Genomic DNA, 18,978 nt, shown 5'->3' on the forward strand with positions numbered 1-18,978 from the left:
TGTGACTGTGCCCACATCCACCACTTCCTCAGGAAGTTCATTCCACAATCAAACCACCCTCTGTGTAAAAACATTGCCCCTCATGTCTTTTTAAAATCTTTCTCCTCTCACCTTAAAAATATGACCCCTCGTCTTAAAATCTCTCAGCCTGGGGAAAAGACGCCTGCCATTCACCTTATCTCTACCCCTTGTGATTTTATAAACCTCCATAAGGTCACGTCTCAAACTCCTACGCTCCAGTCAAAGACATCCCAGCCTAGCCAGCCTCTCCTTATAACTCAGACCATCTGTTTCTGACAACATCCTGGTAAATCTTTTCTGAACCCTCTCCAGTTTAATAATATCCTTCCTAAAACAGGGAGGCCAGAACTGAACACAGTGTTCCAGAAGAGGCCTCACCAATGTCCTGTACAACGTCAACATGAAGTCCCAACTCCTATAGTCAATGATCTGATCAATGCATGCAGGTGTGCTAAATGCTTTCCCAGCCAGCCTCTCTACCTGTGACACAAACTTCAAGTGACTATGTACCTGAACCCCGAGGTTTCTCCTTTTCAATCTCACCCCTTGCCTGGGGTGAGGTGACCCTCAGGTTAAACTCACCACCAGTCGCCTCTCTCTAAGGAGAGAACAGAGCTATGGCAACTTTATTTTTACTCCAGCAGGTTCCTGACTCGTCTTTTGGTTACTCAGGTGTTTACCAAGTGTCTGGTCTTAAAAAACCGCTGAACACTGCTCGGTATTTTGGCCATTCAGTCCAAACCTCTCCCACAATTCCCGAAAATCAAGTGGACAGATTCTTGGACACCAGTCCAAGTGTGTAAGCAGCTGATTGGTTACTGGTTCAAGATGACGATTGCTGGGGACTTGAAGTTTGACCAATATTTGACAATCTCACAAACCTTGTTGATGTTCCTAAGAGTTACGGGTTTCAAAGACTGGCTAACTGCTACCCCAGGGTTGTCCTAGAATCTCCAGTAAAATCTCCCTGACACTGGGTGTATAAAACAAGTGGCATTTTACTGAGGGACAAAGCTCCCCTTGAACGCTTTTATTAAACAGCTCTTGGAGATTGAGTGTAAAGCAGGGTTAGCCAATTGGCATCATAAAGAAATAGACCAACAGCCTGGTCTCTAACTTGCCCCATTGCCAAGCTAACGGTGTTGGGTCATCAATGGTGGGAGAGCAAGGGTCAGGGGTTAGAGGTGAGAGGTCAATCCAAGGTGAAGTTAGGTAGGTTTCCAATACACGAGGCAGTCGAAGCTTATGGGAACAGGCAGAATACAGGACAGCAGTGAGCCATGACCATGTTGAATGGGAAAGCAGGATTGAAGGGCCAAATAGGCTCCTTCTCTTCCTATGTTCTGCAATCTATGACTCCAGGAACACATCTGGTCAGAGTTAGTAGCCTTTTGCATACTTTTGTCAGACCACAAGCTACAAAGGAGAGCTTGATATCTCTCCCTTATGCCATCATGGGGAAAACATAAATGATAGACTCATACAGCATGGAAACAGATCCTTCCGTGCAACTCATCCATGCTGAAGGGAAATCCCAATCTGACCTTGTCTCATTTGCCTACATTTGACCCATATCCCTCTAAACCCTTTCTATTCATGTACCCATCCAGATGCCTTTTAAATGTTGTAATTGTACCAGCCTCCACCACTTCCTCTGGCAGCTCATTCCATACACACACTACCCGCTGCACAAGAAAAGGTTGCCCCTCAGTTCCCTGTTAAACCTTCCCCTCTCACCTTAAACCTATGCCCTCTAGTTTTGGACTCCCTGACACTGGAAAAAATACCTTGCCCATTCACCCTATTCATGCCCCTCTTGATTTTATCAACCTCTATAAGATCACCCCTCAGCCTCCGATAATCCAGGGAAAACAGTCCCAGCCTATCCAGCATCTCCCTATAGCTCAAACTCTCCAGTCCCAGCGACAGTGTTGTAAAACCTTTCTGCACCCTCTCAAGTTTAACAACATTCTTCCTATAGAAGGGAGACCAGATTTGTACGCAATATTCTGAGAGTTCTAACTAATGCTCTAATCAGCCGCAACATGACCAACTTTTAAACTCAATGCACTGATCAAGAAAGGCAAGTGTACCGAAAGCCTTCCTCACTATCCTATCTACCTGTGACTCCACTTTCAAGGAACTATGAACCTGCACTTCAAGGTCTCCTCGTTCAGCAACACTCCCCAGAGCCCTACCATTAACTGTATAAATCCTGCCCTGGTTCGCCTTACCTCACATTAATCTAAATCAAACTCCATCCACCTCTCCTCAGCCCATCGTCCCATCTGATCAAGGTCCCATTGTCCTCGGAAATAACCTTCTTCACTGTGCATTCCACCACCAATTTTGGTGTCATCTGCAAACTAACTAAGTGTGCTACGGAAGTGTCAGGGGAGGGAGCCCGGTTGTCAGAAATGTGGCGCTCTGAACACAAACCGTCCTGCCGTGCCTTCCTTCCCCATCCTTTGCTGGTTTTAAGCTCAGCTCAGTATTTGGCTGCGTTCCACTGAACGGCCAAACTTGAGGCATGACATCCTGACAGGTCCCTCGACAATGAACATTCAGCCGGAGGAGATTTCTCTCTGAGCTGACAGATGAGCTCCAAGCCTTGTCTATTAGAGCCAGCAGCTGAGTTATTGCCTGCGGGGCCTACAGAGAGATGAGGCAGCTCAAATTAGCCAGCGTTGTGTGGGCAATAAGGTTGTTGACTTTTTCATAGGCACGTTAACATAATTAAGGTGTTCATTTACGGCTATTTTTAATTATGCAAAGGTTAGCTAAGAGAAAATCAGAACTAGCTAAAGCCTCTGGTCTTGTACAAAGGTTAATCACCCGGGGCTCTTCTGAAAGCAATTTTGGAGGAAGATCATTGAGGGTGCCAACAACAAAATAGTGTTGTATTTTTAATTTTCTTTGAGTGTTTATATTCATTGGTTACTGGAGACAGAGGGAAAGGCCAGTCCTGTCAGAGATGAGAATGGTTTAATCAGGAAACAGGGAGTCTGTTAACTTTCCAATCTGCTGCGAGTCTCTGAGGGCAAAGCTGTTCGGTGACCAGTGAGGGGCAAGCAGAGAGTGATCTGAGATCGGGGTCCAGAGAGTGACCAATGTCAGGAGTCCAGCAGGTGACCGGTGAGGGGAGAGTGACTGATGAGAAGACTCCACAGAGTGACCAGTTTTGGGCAAGCAGAGAGTGACCGGTGCGGGGAGAGTGACTGGTGCGGAGAGAGCAGAGAGTGCCCAGTGAGGAGAGAGCAGAGTGACTGGTGAGGAGAGAGTGACCGGTGAGGAGAGAGTGACCAGTGAGGAGAGAGCAGAGAGTGACCGGTGAGGAGAGAGTGCCCGGTGTGTAGAGAACAGAGAGTGACCGGTGAGGGAAGAGTGACCGGTGAGGGGAGAAAAGAGAGTGACCGGTGAGGGTAGAGTGACTGATGAGGGAAGAGTGACCAGTGAAGGGAGAAAAGAGAGTGACCGGTGAGGGGAAAACAGAGAGTGACCGGTGAGGGGAGAAAAGAGAGTGACCGGTGAGGGTAGAGTGACCGATGAGGGAAGAGTGACCGGTGAGGGGAGAAAAGAGAGTGACCGGTGAGGGTAGAGTGACCGATGAGGGAAGAGTGACCAGTGAGGGGAGAACAGACAGTGACCGATGAGGGAAGAGTGACCGGTGAGGGGAGAACAGAGAGTGACCGATGAGGGAAGTGTGACCGGTAAGGGGAGAAAAGAGAGTGACCAGTGAGGGAAAAGTGATTGGTGAGGGGAGAACAGAGAGTGACCGGTGAGGAGAGAGTGACTGATGAGGGAAGAGTGACCGGTGAGGGAAGAGTCACTGATGAGAGGAGAACAGAGTGTGACCGATGAGGGGAGAGCAGAGAGTGACTGATGAGGGGAGAGTGACCGGTGAGAAGAGAGCAGAGAGTGACTGATGAGGGGAGAGTGACCGGTGAGAAGAGAGCAGAGAGTGACTGATGAGGGGAGAGTCACCGGTGAGGGAAGAGTGACCAGTGAGGGGAGAACAGGGAGTGACCAGTGAGGAGAGAGTCACCGGTGAGAGGAGAGAGCAGAGAGTGACCGGCGAGGGGAGAATGACTGGTGAGCAGAGATTGACCGATGAGGGGAGAGTCACCGGTGAGGAAAGTGTGACTGGTGAGGGGAGAACAGGGAGTGACCAGTGGAGGGGAGAGTGACTGGGAGAGCAGAGAGTGAGATGATGAGATCTTCATTTTGTAACCTCCAGAAAGACATCCAATTAAAGTAGGCAGTCTTTGACAAGATTTTGTTAGGCCTTCAAAAAGGGGAAAGGGTGAACATTTACTGTCGGAGCAAGGCAGGATGGGGAGGGCGCCTCAGCAATGAAAAATTGCAAATCATAAGAAAAAGCCAAGTAATGACACAGTGATTATAAATGGCAAGTGGTTCCTCGAGGAATACCACTGCTAAAAGAGAGATTGGTGATTAGACTTGACAAGGTAGGCACTGAGAGACTGTCTTCTGTGTCTGAGAAATCTCGAACATGAGGCACGGTCCCAGGGTAAGGGCTGGTCGGGATTGAGAGGAGGAGAAATGTCCTCATTCAAAGGGTTTTGAAATTTTGGAATTCTCTGGCCCCAATGGTTAGGACTGTTCATTGTTGAATAACTGAAGGGTGGGATAGACATTGGGGAATGAATAGTCAAGGTGAGTGAATTAGCAGAATGCAGTCATAATGAACGGCGTAGACTTAATAGCCAACTCCAAATCTGATTTCTTATGCACCTGCTCATTAACCGAAGGGGAATGCTTTGGGAACACATGTTGGGAATATTGCCTTTAAGAACATTAAGGTTCCATGTGATATATGTATATAGTGTTGCGACTGTGTCTGCGAGTTGGTTGTTTTGACATGGGCTTGCAGGATACAAATTGGTTGGTTCTGGTAAAAAAAACTTTTATTCATTCACGGGATGTAACATCATGGCTGGGTCCACCACTTATTGGCCATCCCTAGCTGACCTTGAGACGGTGGTGGTGAGCTGCCTTCTTAAACCTCTTTGGTGTGTAGACCACAAATACTGGTCAGGAGGAGACTATGTCTGCTTTATAGCATAGGGTGTGTTTTACTGTTTCAAATAAACCAACCCACTGAGTTAATCACTCCCTGATGAGCATTTGGTTATTGAAGCCATTAGTATTAATTTGTCAAGGGGTGGATGGAGACAGGTAGTGGAAGGGCTGGTGATCCTTGTATTGAGTGTGTAACAATACGCTTGCTGGAGTCTACAGTCTGTGTAACAGAGTGAAGTTTGTTTAGCCAACTGTGACTCAGAATTTCCCAGGCACATTTCTTGCATCCATTGTGCTAATCGCCTCTGTAATGACTAGTTTGAGAGTGGAGCTGCGATTCTGGGGGTGTTCCACCTTTCAAACAATTAACAATCAATTATCCAGCTTTGTTCACTAATTATTACAAGGACACAATTATCTAAACTGTCTCTGGTCCTATTCAGTGAGAATGTTACATGCTGAAATCCTGTATTTGTGACTTTCAACCTCAGAGGGTAAATGTAAGTCAAGTTTCTTTAATGGGCTGTGAGTGTCACTTGTCAGATAAGCTCTTGTTGCCGAATCCTAATTGCCCTTGCATACTATGGCTTGCTGTTTTAGAGGGCCTTGAAGAGTCACCCACATTGCTGTGGGGCTGGCCAGACTGGGTATGTTCGGTGGATTTCCCTCCCTGAAGACGAGACAAGCTGAACCTGCCAGACTCATTCATTGAATTTGAAATCCACCAGCTGTGATGGTGCTGCTGGTTTCATTTGAACCTGTGTCCCTGGAGCCTGGCCCTTGGGCAGTACTGTGGCTCAGTGGTTAGCACTGCTGCCTCACAACGCCAAGGACCTGGGTTCGATTCCGGCCTCGGGTGACTGTCTTTGTGGATTTTCCATTCTCCCCATGTCTGGGTGGATTTCCTCCCACAATCCAAAGGTGTGCAGGTTAGGGTGGATTGGCCATGCTAAGTTGTCCATAGTGTCCAGGCTAGGTGGATTAACCATGGGAAATAGGGATGGGGGTGGATGGTATTCTGAGGGTCATTGGGCTTGATGGGCTGAATGGCCTGTGTCCACACTGTAGGGATTCTAGTCTAGTGGCATTGCTGCAGTTCTGCTACCTCTCCATGGTGGCATGTGGGCTCCTTCCCTTATAGCAAAGCACTTCCCTGGCATTGTACCCTGCTGTAGGAGCCTCACATTTAACTGTGCAGCTTATTAGTGGCAGGTTTGGCACAGCGGCTCAGTGGTTAGCACAACTGCCTCATAGCGCCAGGGACCTGGGTTCAATTCTAGCCTTGGGCGAATGTCTGTGTGGAGTTTGCACATTCTCCCCGTGTCTACGTGGGGTTTCCTCTGGATGCTCCGGTTTCCTCCCACAGTCCAAAGATGTGCAGTGGTAGGTGAATTAGCAGTGCTAAGTTGCCCACAATGTCCAGGGATGTGTAAGTGAGGTGTATTAGTCAGGGGTAAATGTAGAGTAATAGGGTTTGAGTCTGGGTGGGTGGGTCATGCTTTGGAGGGCCTTTGTGGACTTGTTGGGCTGAAGGGCCTGGTTCTAACTGGAGAAATTCTATGATCGCAGAACTAACTGTTATCCTGCTCTCATCTCCCCACCCATTGGGACAGTGCCCCACAAGGGTATTTGAAGGCTAGCTCTAGCTGTTTTCCCTGGAGCATCAGAGGCTGAGGGTTGATCTTATAGAGGTTAATAAAATCATGAGGGGCATGGATAGGATAAATAGACTAAGTCTTTTCCCTGGCATGGGGGAATCCAGAACTAGAGGGCAAAGGTTTAGGGTGAGAGGGGAAAGATATAAAAGAGACCTAAGAGGCAACATTTTCACACAGAGGTTGGTACGTGTATGGAATGAGCTGCCAGAGGAAGTGGTAGAGGCTGGTACAGTTACAACATTTAAAAGGCATCTGGATGGGTATGTGAGTAGGAAGGGTTTGGAGGGATATGGTGTTGGCATGGATTAGTTGGATGAAAGGGTCATTTTCTGTGCTGTACATCTCTATGACTCCACAATTCTCGCACCAGCTTCTTCTCCACTAATGTGATTAGATTAGATTACTTACAGTGTGGAAACAGGCCCTTCGGCCCAACAAGTCCACACCGCCCCGCTGAAGCGCAACCCACCCATACCCCTACATTTAACCCTTACCTAACACTACGGGCAATTTAGCATGGCCAATTCACCTGACCTGCACATCTTTGGACTGTGGGAGGAAACCGGAGCAAACCCACGCAGACACGGGGAGAATGTGCAAACTCCACACAGTCAGTCGCCTGAAGCGGGAATTGAATCCAGGTCTCTGGCACTGTGAAGCAGCAGTGCTAACCACTGTGCCACTGTACCACCTCATGGTGTAAGTCAGGTTACCCAGTCACAGATAGCTGCTTACTGTGATTGAATTGTAGCTCTGTCCCGCTCACAGGGTGAATGTGATATGTTTTTCTGGGTTATTAATTCCTAGTTTTCCGAATTTTTTCTCAATGGCTCATACTGTACAATATGGACCTCCTCGAGCACTCAGTTAATGCTTGTTGTGTGTGTGCCTGGTATTTAAGGCAGTTCACTTTCAAAGACTTTGTTGTGAATCTGTCGGTCTAGTATGGGGTCTGCAAACTGCAGACAAGGAAATCAAAGACAGAAACCAAAATCTGGCTGTGACTGTGGAGAGAAATTAAAGTTCATGTTTCGGGTCAAGCAACCCCTCCCCAGACCCAGAATGGTCGCTTGACCCTAAATGTTAACTCTGATTTCTCTCTACAGACCCAGCCAAACCTGCTGAGCTTTTCCAGCAACTTCTGTTTCTGTTTCTGACTTACAGCATCCACAGTTCTTTTGGTTTTTTCATAGAAGGACATCAGCTGGTTTGGTGTAATTTTGGCTTTGTGACTTATAAGGTGCTTTATTGGTTTAAATAAACTAACCCACAGAGTTAGTCAGTTCCTGATGAGCAAATGACGATTATCATTCACATGATGGTGCCAACTTGTGTTGGCGTGAGTTTTGAGTCAGGACAAGGGTCCAGCCTCACTCTCCTGGAGAACGGTCTGTACAGAGAAGCCTCGATTATCGAAAGGACTCAGATGGGACAGTATTTCGTTCGGTTAATCGAATTCCAGGTAATCAAATGCTGGATAACATAGTTTAGCCAAGATCGGGACGTTGTGATTTTGCCAGACAATCCAATATTCGGATAATTGAATGCCGGATAATCGAGTTCCTCTGTATTGATTTGCAAACACAAAGCCATTGAAGGCTTGGTGCCATGGAGCACTTACTGATTTTTTTAAAAAATATTCATTTGTGGGATGTGGGTGCCGCTGGCTGGGCCAAAATTTATTGCCCGTCCCTAGTTGCCCCTTGAGAAGGTGGGGGTGAGCTGCCTTCTTGAACTGCTGCAGTCCACCTGCTGTGGGTAGACCCACAATGCCCTTAGGGAGGGAATTCCAGGATTTTGACCCAGTGACAGTGAAGGAACAGCAATAAATTTCCAAGTCAGGACGGTGAGTGGCTTGGAGGGGAAGTTGATGGCTGGCACCAGTAAGGAATGTCTGGATGTGGGTGTATGTGTGGAGAATGCATTCCAAATTACATTGTCTCGGCGCTCTGTTGACATCAATTAGCTAACGATCATGACAACCTTATAACATGAGCTTTCTCTTCCCCGTTCATCCTGTTTTTCTATCTCTCTGTCTCTCTCACTACCCACCCCCCGCAACAGCTCACCTCTACAAGTGCACCGCCCTTCGGGAGAGCTGTGGGCTGTGTCTGAAAGCTGATCCAAAGTTCGAGTGTGGTTGGTGCGTCCCGGAGAAAAGGTGCATGCTCCAGCAGGACTGCCAGGCACCATCGAGAAACTGGATGCACCAGAGCAGGACAAACAGCCGATGCACTGACCCCAAGATCACCAAGGTACGCCAACTCAACAACGTCAGTTTTTAACAAAGAATTCGCTCTCCAGGTATGGGTGTCACTAACGAATAGGAGCAAGTAGGGACTGCAGATGCTGGAGATCACAGTCAGAAAGTGTGGCGCTGCAAAAGCACAGCCAGTCAGGCAGCATCTGAGGAGCAGGAGTGTCAGCGTTTCGAGCATAAACCCTTCGTCATTCCCAATGAAGAGTTTAGGGTCAGGACATCGACTTTCCCGCTCCTCAGATGCTGCCTGACCGATGTCACTAACAAATATTTATAGACCATCGCTGACTCTCTTGAGCAGGGGGTGTTGGGTATTTGAGGACATGGTTCTGTGGGATTGGAGTTACATGTGAGCCAGACCAGGTAAGGAGGGCAGATTTCCTTCCCTAAAGGACATTAATGAACCAGATAGTGTTTTTAATGACAATCTGGTAAATTTATGGTTGTTATTGTTGAGATTACCGTTTTGACTCGAGATGGTAGTAATTAATTACACCTAAGTTCCTTGCTACCTGATGGTATTTTAGCTTGTGAACTTGATATTATTGATACAGCCCTCTGGATTACGAGGCGACAGTGAGGACTGCAGATGTTCGAAGCCAGAGTCAGTAGATACAAAGCTGGAAAAGCACAGCAGGTCAGACAGCATCTGAGGAGCAGGAGAGTCAATGTTTCAACCTGAAACTCTTCGTCAGGACTGGGGAGGGGAGGGGAGTGCTGATGAAAGGTTTTAGCCCGAAATGTTGACCCTCCTGCTCCTCAGATGCTGTCTGACCTGCTGTGCTTTTTCAGCTTCACACCTATTGCCTCTGGATTACTAGTCCAGTGTGTTACCCTGTCGTAATGGTCACCTGTCTCACTGCTTCAACCTCCATACCAAAGGCACTGAGTGAAATAACTTGAAAGAAGCGCTCATCCTGTGAGGAATCCATGTCGAAGGGGATTGTGTGTGATAGGTAATGAGAGGTCTCACTTAAAAAGCTCGGGTATCTGCGGTGTTAACATGATGAGATGGATAAGGCAACGCTGCTTAGATTCAAGCTGTTACCTTGCTCCTAATATCATCCCACCTGTTCGTGGCCATCTCAAAACCAGAAAATAGCCATAAAAGTTCATTGGTTGGTATTTAAAAGCAATTAAAATTCTCAGCGAAATCTGATGGCTTCCGTCTCTGTGTTTTAAATCAACACGAGACAATAATTTGCATTTATATGTAGCCTTTTACTTTTCTTTCTTATTTATGATTTCTGTCATTTATTTAGGCACCACGGTACGACAACTTATAAAACTTTTCACTTTCTTTTATGTAAAAATACAGATGACAATAAATTGCTCTTCTAGTCTATTATGTCCTTTCAACTTCTCAACACAGATTGCCATGTTTATCTCCTCTCAATTCACAATGGTCTTCCAACCCAATAGCTTTTACACAATGTCAGGTTTGTAACTCCAGGAATGGAGGTCCCAGAGAAGCAGAGTGTTGGGTATAATGAGAGCTGGGCTCACTCTCACGCCACATTCTCTCTCTGTCTCTGTCTCCCTCTCTCTTTCTCCTTCCCTCCCCACTCTCCATCTCTGTCCTCTCTCTCTTTCACTCTCTCTCTCTTTCGACCCCCCTCACCTCTCTTTGTCTTGTCCTTAGAGAGAGAGGAGGGGGCGATAAAGAGAGCTCTCTCCCTCTCACCACCCTCTAACTCTCTCTCTCTCTTTCCCTCTCCCCATTGAACTCTTCACCTCTGTCCACCCTCGCTCCTTCTCTCTCTTTCTCGCTCCCCCTTTCACCTCTTTCTGTCCTCCTGCTCTCCTTATCTCCCCTCCCTCTGTCTTTGTTTCTCCCTTACTCCATCTCTACCCCAGTGTCTCTGTCTCCCTTTCCCTCTACCACCTCGTTCTTCCCATCCGGTCTTCCTGCCCCAATCTCTCTCCTATTTTCCCTCCCTCTTGTCACCACCCCCCTTTCCATCCATCTCTCTCACTCTCTGTCTCTTCCCTGTTTCTTTTCCCCCACCATCTCTCCTTTTCCCTCTCTTTCTCCCACTCTGTTTTGACCCCTCTCTTTTTCCACTCCACCCTCTCTCTCTCTATCTCGTTCTCTCTGTATGTAGCTCTAATCATAAAAGAGGTCAGCAGAGGACAGGAAGGTAAAAACGATGACTGCAGATGCTGGAAACCAGAGCCTAGATTAGAGTGGTGCTGGAAAAGCACAGCAGTTCAGGCAGCATCCGAGGAGCAGGAAAATCGACGTTTCGGGCAAAAGCCCTTCATCAGGAATACAGGCAGAGAGCCTGAAGGGTGGAGAGATAAGGCCATTTGGTCTGTCAAGTCTGCACCACCTTTTTCAAACAACAATCCGATTAGTTTAGAGATTAGATTAGATTAGATTAGATTACAGTGTGAAAGCAGGCCCTTTGGCCCAATAAATCCACACCGACCCACCGAAAAGAAACCCACCCCCCTATGTTTACCCCTGACTAATCCACCTAACACTACGGGCAATTTAGCATGGCCAATTCACCCTAACCTGCACTTCTTTGGACTGTGGGAAGAAACTGGAGCACCCAGAGGAAACCCACACAGACACGTGCAAGTTCCACACAGGCAGTTGCCTGAGGCAGGAATTGAACCCGGGTCTCTGGCACTATGAGGCAGCAATGCTAACCACTGAGCCACTGTGCTGCCCACTTCCTCCATTTGTGCCATTCTTCCTCCACTTCTGGAAGATGGTGGGTTCCAAATCGAAGCAACTTCAAAAGGAACATCAAATAATTTTTCTTCATTGGTGACCAGTCAGCTCCATCCTCTTTATCTCCCCCTTCCTTCTCCCTCTCTAAGGAGCAAACAAGGAGAGGAGGAGAGAGAGAGAGGGCAGACGTGGAGAGAGAAAACGGAAGGAGACAGAGAGGGGGAGACAGAGAGAGAGAACATGTAGGGTGAGAGAAAGCTCAACTCTCTGCTTCTTTGAGACCTCCATCCCTGGAGTGACTCAGCCATCAGTCGCCTTCTTCCCACCAGCCCTCCAGTTTTGTTGCCAAAGGAGCCAGCTGGTTAGTGCTGAAGCTGTTGGTTAATGTAAACCCGGCAAGGCTCAGAGTGAAGTCAGTCAGTGCCGGGTTTGTGGAATGATGAAGCAGGATTGTCGTCTTCAGGAATTAGGTGGGAAGGGCAGCGGTGATGTCAAGGCTGGGAAAAGGTGAAAAGGCTTTTGGTTTTTGCTCAGTTTGGAGTTTGGAGACACGCCTGCACAGACTTCAGGGGATCTTCATGGGAACTCACCCTCCCTCACTGATTCACGTCCTCACTCCATGCACCCTCACCCCCAGACCCTCAACCTCAGACTTAACCACTCAACTACCTCACATTTTCCATCCTCTAACTCGTAGTCCCCTCAATCCTACCCTCCTCATTCATACCCCTCCCACTTCTAATCCCTCTCACTCCTACCCCCTCACTCCTATCCCCTTCCCTCCTAACCCCCACCTCTCATTCCCTTCCTCTTAACTCCTCCCTCCTAACCCCTTCACTTCTAACACTCCCCTCCTACCCCCTCACTCCTGACCCCCTCCCTCCTAACCCCCTCATTCTTTTCACTCCTAACTCCCTCCCTCCTAAGCCCCTTACTCCTAACCCCCTCACTCCTAACCCCCTCACTCCTAACCCCCTCACTCCTTTCCCCTCACTCCTGACCCCCTCACTCCTAACTCCACTCCTAACCCCCTCACTCCTTTCACTCCTAACCCACTCCCTGCTACCTCCCCTCCCCTGACCCCGTCACTCCCAACCCTCTCTTAACTTCAATCCCCTCACCCTCATTCCAAACACTTCATCCTCCCCTCCTCCCTCACCAGCTACCGTGTTCCACACTGCACCCCGCATCCCGCACCCCAATCCCTGGGGAGGCGATGGCCAAGTAGTGTTATTGCTGGGCTGTGATTGCCGAGACCTGGCTGATGATCTGGGGAGACTGGTTTCAAATCCTGCCGTAGTAGACGGTGGAATTTGCATTCAATAAAACTCTGGAATTAGGAATATAATGATCACCATTTGCCAATTGTTGGAAAAAAAACCCATCTGGCTCACTAATGGCCTTGAGGGGATGGAAATTCTAGCCTACGCGTGACTCCAGACCTCCAGTCATGTAGTTGACTCTTAACTGCCCTCTGGGTAATTAGGGGTGGGCAATAAATGCTGCCTGGTCAGTGACACCCACATCCCGTGAATGAATTAAAAATGAAGTACCCCCAGCTTCTTGCCATTCTTTTGTATCAGATTCTTGAAGCAGGGGGTGCATTTTCTGAAGATTTTCTGTTGTGCCTGTTTGGGTCGGTGCTATTTGGTCAGATATCTGCAGCATCAAATGGAACACGTGAGCCGAGAACAAATGGCAAAGTATTTTATTTAGGAGGAAAACAACTTGCGTTTCTCTGGCACCTCTTGGCCGTCTCAGAATGTTGCAACGCTTCTTGCAGCTGATGAAGTCCTTCCTTTCCTAAGACATAGAAACTAGGACCAGGAGTGGGCCATTCTGCCCTTCGAGCCTCTTCCACCATTCAGCATGATCGTGGCTGATCATCCAGCTCAGGCCCTGTTGCTGCTTTCCCCCCATATCCTTGAACCCTTTAGCTGTACCCAACACTTTCTTGAAATTGTACAATGTTTTGGCCTTAACTGCTTTCTGTGGCAGAGAATTCCACAGACTCCCCACTCTCTGGGTGTCCTTATCTCAGTCCTAACTGGCGTACCCCTCATCCTTGGTCTATGACCCCTCATTCTGGACTCCTCTCGTCATCAGGAACAACCTTCCTGTGTTTACCCTGTCTGGTTCTGTTCGAAATTGATCAATTTCTATGAGATTCCCACTCCCACCTTGCCCAGTTCTTGGTGAACTCCAGTGAAAATAATCCTAACTGATCCAGTCTCTCTCATAGGTCAGTCCTGCCATCCCAGGGTTCAGTGTGCACTCCCTCCATCGCGAGAGCATCCTTCCTCCTGCTCCTTAGATGCTGCCTGACCTGCTGTGCATTTCCAGCACCACTCTAATCTTGACAGCCTCAGATACAGAGACCAAAACAGCCCACAAACCTCCAAGTGTGGTCCCACCAAGGTCTTGTACAACTGCAGCAAGGTACCCTACTGCTGCACTGGAATCCTGTTGCCATGTAGGCCAACAGACCATTTACCTTGGCTGGTGTACAAGGATACCATAGACTTGCAGCACCTCCCCCTTTTCCAGTCTATCCACATTCAGATAATAACCTGCCTTCCTGTTTTTGTTCTCAAAGTGAATAAGCTCACATTTCTTGGCATTCTGCTGCACCTGCCACACATTTACCCACTCCCTCAACCTGTCCAAACCACACTGAGGCATCTCTGCATCCCCCTCGCAGCTCACTCTCTCACCCAACTTCAGGTCACCTGCAAATCCCGAGATACTTCGTTCTCTCATCTAAGTTAATTAGCCATCCGAATGTCATATGTCTGCTTTCTCTCATACCCCTCGATGCCTGTGATATCTAAAAATATTATCTATTATTTTCTTGAATGCACTCAGTGACTTGGAGTCCACAGCCTTCTGGAGAGAAGGCCATTTTGCCATGCCACCCAACGCCTTACCTCCTAGCCCCTCACCCACCTCACTTCCCACGCCCACCCTCCTAGCCTCAGCCTTGCCTACTCCCCTGCCTCACCATGTCTATCCAAGTGATCCCTCAGTATCGATTTCTGTGAGATTCCCACTCCCACCTGGCCCAGTTCTTGTGAACTCCAATGAAAATAATCCTAACTGATCCAGTCTCTCTCCACAGGTCAGTCCTGCCATCCCAGGGTTCAGTCTGGTAAGCCTTTGTTGCACTCCCTCCGTTGCCAGAGCAACCTTCCTCAGATACGGAGACCAAAACAGCCCAGAATACTCTCGATGTGGTCCCACCAAGGCCCTGACCAATCGTAGCAAGATATCCCTTGCGTACCTCAGTTGAACCTGCCTCCACCATATTTCCAGGCAGTGCATTCCAGATTCTGAGCTCAATAATCAGCCATGATCATGTTGAATGGTGGAGCAGGCTGGAAGGGCCGAATGGCCTACTCCTGCTCCTATCTTCCATGTTTCAGTGTATTTTTCTCACATTGCCCCTGTTGTATTCACCCATCAGTTTAAATCCAGGCCCTTTCTCCTTTTACGAGTGGGAACAGCTTCTCCCTATCTACCTAATCCAGCCCGCTCATTATTTGTAAACCTCAGTCAATCTCCTTCTCTCCGAGATGAACAGTCCCAACCTGCTCAATCCATCCTCGTCACTGGAGTTTTTCATTCTTGGAACAGTCCTTTTGACACACAAAAGAAGGTGGATGTGCTTTTTTAAATTGTGCTTTCAGAGCTGTAGGTATTTGTCGACATGTTGTCACAGTTTGTAATATCAGAAATGCAGCAACCAATTTGCACAGAGCATGCTCCCAGAGAGGACAATGTGACCAATGACTGTATCCTCTCCCCCGATGTTGAGGTAGCCATAAAAACCAACGAAAGACAGGTGCTGGAAATCAGATACAAAAGCAGAAATTGCTGGAGAAACTCAGCAAGTCTGGCAGCATCTGTGAAGGGAGAAACAGAGTTAACGTTTAGGGTCCAGTGACCCTTCTTCAGAAGTGAAGGGTCGGAACTTGAAGTGTGAACTCCGCTTTCTCTCTCCACAGGGGCTGCCAGACCTGCCTGAGTTTCTCCAGGTATTGGCAGGTTTGTCCAACCTTTTACTTCCATGTGAGGGAGCTTGGTTTAATGTTTCACTGAAATCTAGCGCCTCAGACAGAGCAGCACTCCCTCAGCACACTGGGAGCAGGGGCTGGGTCAACTCTTCCTGGTGAGCCCATGGCAGTTTGTTTTGAGGTGAGCCGAGACATATCCACCCAGGTGGATGCAAAGCGTCCTGTGACAGTAAGTTGAAGATGACCAGGGCACTTATCCCCAGGTGGCACAAAGGCTCAGTGGTTAGCACTGCTGCCTCACAGTGCCAGGGACCCGGGTTCAATTCCACTCTCGGGTGACTGTGTGTGTGACTGTGTGTGTGTGTGTGTGTGTGAGTGTGTGTGTGTGACTGTGTGAGTGTGTGAGTGTGTGAGTGTGTGTGTGACTGTGTGTGTGTGTGTGTGTGACTGTGTGTGTGTGTGTGTGACTGTGTGTGTGACTGTGTGTGTGTGTGACTGTGTGTGTGTGTGTGACTGTGTGTGTGTGTGTGTGACTGTGTGTGTGTGTGTGACTGTGTGTGTGTGTGACTGTGTGTGTGACTGTGTGTGTGTGTGTGTGTGAGACTGTGTGACTGTGTGTGACTGTGTGACTGTGTGTGTGTGTGTGACTGTGTGTGTGTGTGACTGTGTGTGTGACTGTGTGACTGTGTGTGTGTGTGTGACTGTGTGTGTGTGTGTGTGAGACTGTGTGTGTGTGTGACTGTGTGTGTGAGTGTGTGTGTGTGTGTGTGTGTAGTTTGCACAGTCTCCCTATGTCTGTGTGGGTTTGCTTCAGTTCCCTCCAGATATGTGCAGGTTAAGGTGGATTGGCCGTGCCAAAGTGTCCAGGGGAGGGGAATGTGGAGTCACAGCAATTGGGTGGGCAGCTCTTTACAGAGTCAGTACACTTGATGGGCCAAATGGCCATTTTATACACTGTAAGGATTCTGGGAGTTTTTTTTATCCCTGGCCAATAATGTCCTTTTGTACACAGTACAAAAAATATTCAGCTTATCTCAGTGTTTCCCCATTGCTCTTTGAGGGAGCTTCCTGTGTTTCCTTTGTTATGAGGGTGACTGGACTTCTGAAACACAGGCTGTAATACCCTTTGAAATGTCCGGTAGCCAGAAAAGGTGCTATGTAAATGCAAGTCTCGCATTTGTATTTTTACACGAGTGAAGCCTTATCTTAAACCGTTGTGTTTGGTGGTAGATTTAACACAGCTTTGGTTTCAGTAATCGAAATGAAAGGTTGCTATCACTCTCCGTGCTCCTCAGTTCCCTGCGTGTAATACGTAACTATCAAAGGAAAAAGAGACGGGGATGGGATGTTTTTAATTTTCTCCACTCTTAGCTCACAGCCTAAATCATAAAGTTTCACATTGCAGCCTTGTGTTTTGAAGTCTCTTCTCCAGCCTTTGAGGTGGAAGATGTTGGCACTTTCTTCAGGAAAGGCCGGGGCATTGTGCATTTGAGAAGGATAACATTGACAGCAGTCACCCAAGGGGAGAATTCATTCTTGGGAGAGTTCCATGGCTTTCAAAATCAAAAGAAATTGCTCTTCCCCCACCCAGCAGCAATTAATTATCTCACAAGCTGGATTTCTGCTTCTGTACTTTCCAGTTCAGGCCTACAGGCCTCAATAGTTTATTTTCTTGCTGTCTCCTGCTTCCATTTGTTGTGTGGTTGGCACAATATTTTCAGCATGTCGTCTGTTGCTGATCGTAGACCCCACGTGGTGCAGAAACCTTGTGGCATTGTGGATCTATCCTTTATTGTCACTTGTACTCCAGTATTGAAGTACAGTTCCTTTATTGGTCAGAGTATTGAGTATAGGAGTTGGGAGGTCATGTTGCGGCTGTACAGGACATTGGTTAGGCCACTGTTAGGATATTGCGTGCAATTCTGGCCTCCTTCCTATCTGAAAGATGTTGTGAAACTTGAAAGGGTTCAGAAAATATTTACAAGTATGTTGCCAGGGTTGGAGGATCTGAGCTATAAGGAGAGGCTGAACAGGCTGGGGCTGTTTTCCCTGGAGCGTCGGAGGCTGAGGGGTGACCTTATAGAGGTTTACAAAATTATGAGGGGTATGGATAAGGTAAATAGACAAAGTCTTCTCCCTGGGGTGGGGGAGTCCAGAACTAGAGGGCATAGGTTTAGGGTGAGAGGGGAAAGATATAAAAGAGACCTTAGGGACAACTTTGTCACACAGAGGGTGGTACGGGTATGGAATGAGTTGCCAGTGGAAGTAGTGGAGGCTGGTACAATTGCAACATTTAAGAGGCATTTGGATGGGTATATGAACAGGAAGGGTTTGGAGGGATATGGGCCAGGTGCTGGCAGGTGGGACTAGATTGGGTTGGGATATCTGGTCGGTGTGGACGGGTTGGACCGAAGGATCTATTTCCATGCTGTACATCTCTATGACTCTACAGGTGCACGGTGAAACGTTTTTACAATGGCTGCCTTTTAACGGCGCCACCTTAGGTACAAGTCTTACAGAATTTAAAAAAGTAGCATTGTTATACAAAAGAGGATTAAAGGAAAGGCAGTAACATAGCCTTGTGTCTGAGAATAAGTTGGAAATGAGGCAGTTGATATATTCAGGGCTGAGATCGATAAATCAAAGTTAAAAATCACACAACACCAGAGTATAGTCCAACAGGTTTAATTGGAAGCACACTAGCTTTCGGAGCATCGCTCCTTCATCAGGTGATTGTGGCCACTTGCACCTGATGAAGGAGCGACGCTCCGAAAGCTAGTGTGCTTCCAGTTAAACCTGTTGGACTATACCCTAGTGTGGTGTGATTTTTAACTTTGTCCACCCCAGTCCAACACCAGCACCTCCAAATCATCGATAAATCAGTTAGGGAATCCAAGGTAGGGGGAAAAGCAGGAAGGTTTGCCTGAGTTTCTGGATTTCTAGTGACACGACCAGTATACAGCCCTCTCCCCTCTGTGACAGGCAGTTCTACTTCCTACTGTGCAACTGTAGTCGTCTCCCTCTTCATCGTGTTGTAAAGAATTTCCACACTTGACTCTTGACATTGCCAATTTGTTCTTCAACAGATGTACAGTAAAGTGAGACTTAAGTGCATTCCATATATCCCACTTCTCCTACAAATGGACTTTGGCTGGTCGAATTAGTGCTTGAGTTTATTGGCTTCAGTCTCCTCTTGTTCATTCCTCGAGCCAGCATAGTTCCTGACTTGTAGGATACAGCTGTATGTCACATGAATACTTGGCGTTAAAAGCGATGTAAAATTACCTATAATTATACTAT

The 18,978-nt window shown here is 47.7% G+C and overlaps 1 protein-coding gene across 2 annotated transcripts in view; it reads left to right on the forward strand.

Moving 5' to 3' along the window:
- LOC140483586 (plexin-A1-like) overlaps positions 1 to 18,978 on the forward strand; it is a 555,554-nt gene that overhangs the window by 407,530 nt on the left and 129,046 nt on the right. For both annotated transcript variants that reach the window (XM_072581813.1, XM_072581815.1), the window contains exon 12: positions 8,787 to 8,977. In XM_072581813.1, the coding sequence (XP_072437914.1) occupies positions 8,787 to 8,977 (191 nt within the window). The remainder of the gene's footprint in view (positions 1 to 8,786; positions 8,978 to 18,978) is intronic.

This window comes from Chiloscyllium punctatum, chromosome 12, assembly GCF_047496795.1.
Source record: "Chiloscyllium punctatum isolate Juve2018m chromosome 12, sChiPun1.3, whole genome shotgun sequence".
In the NCBI taxonomy this organism is placed as follows: domain Eukaryota; kingdom Metazoa; phylum Chordata; class Chondrichthyes; order Orectolobiformes; family Hemiscylliidae; genus Chiloscyllium; species Chiloscyllium punctatum.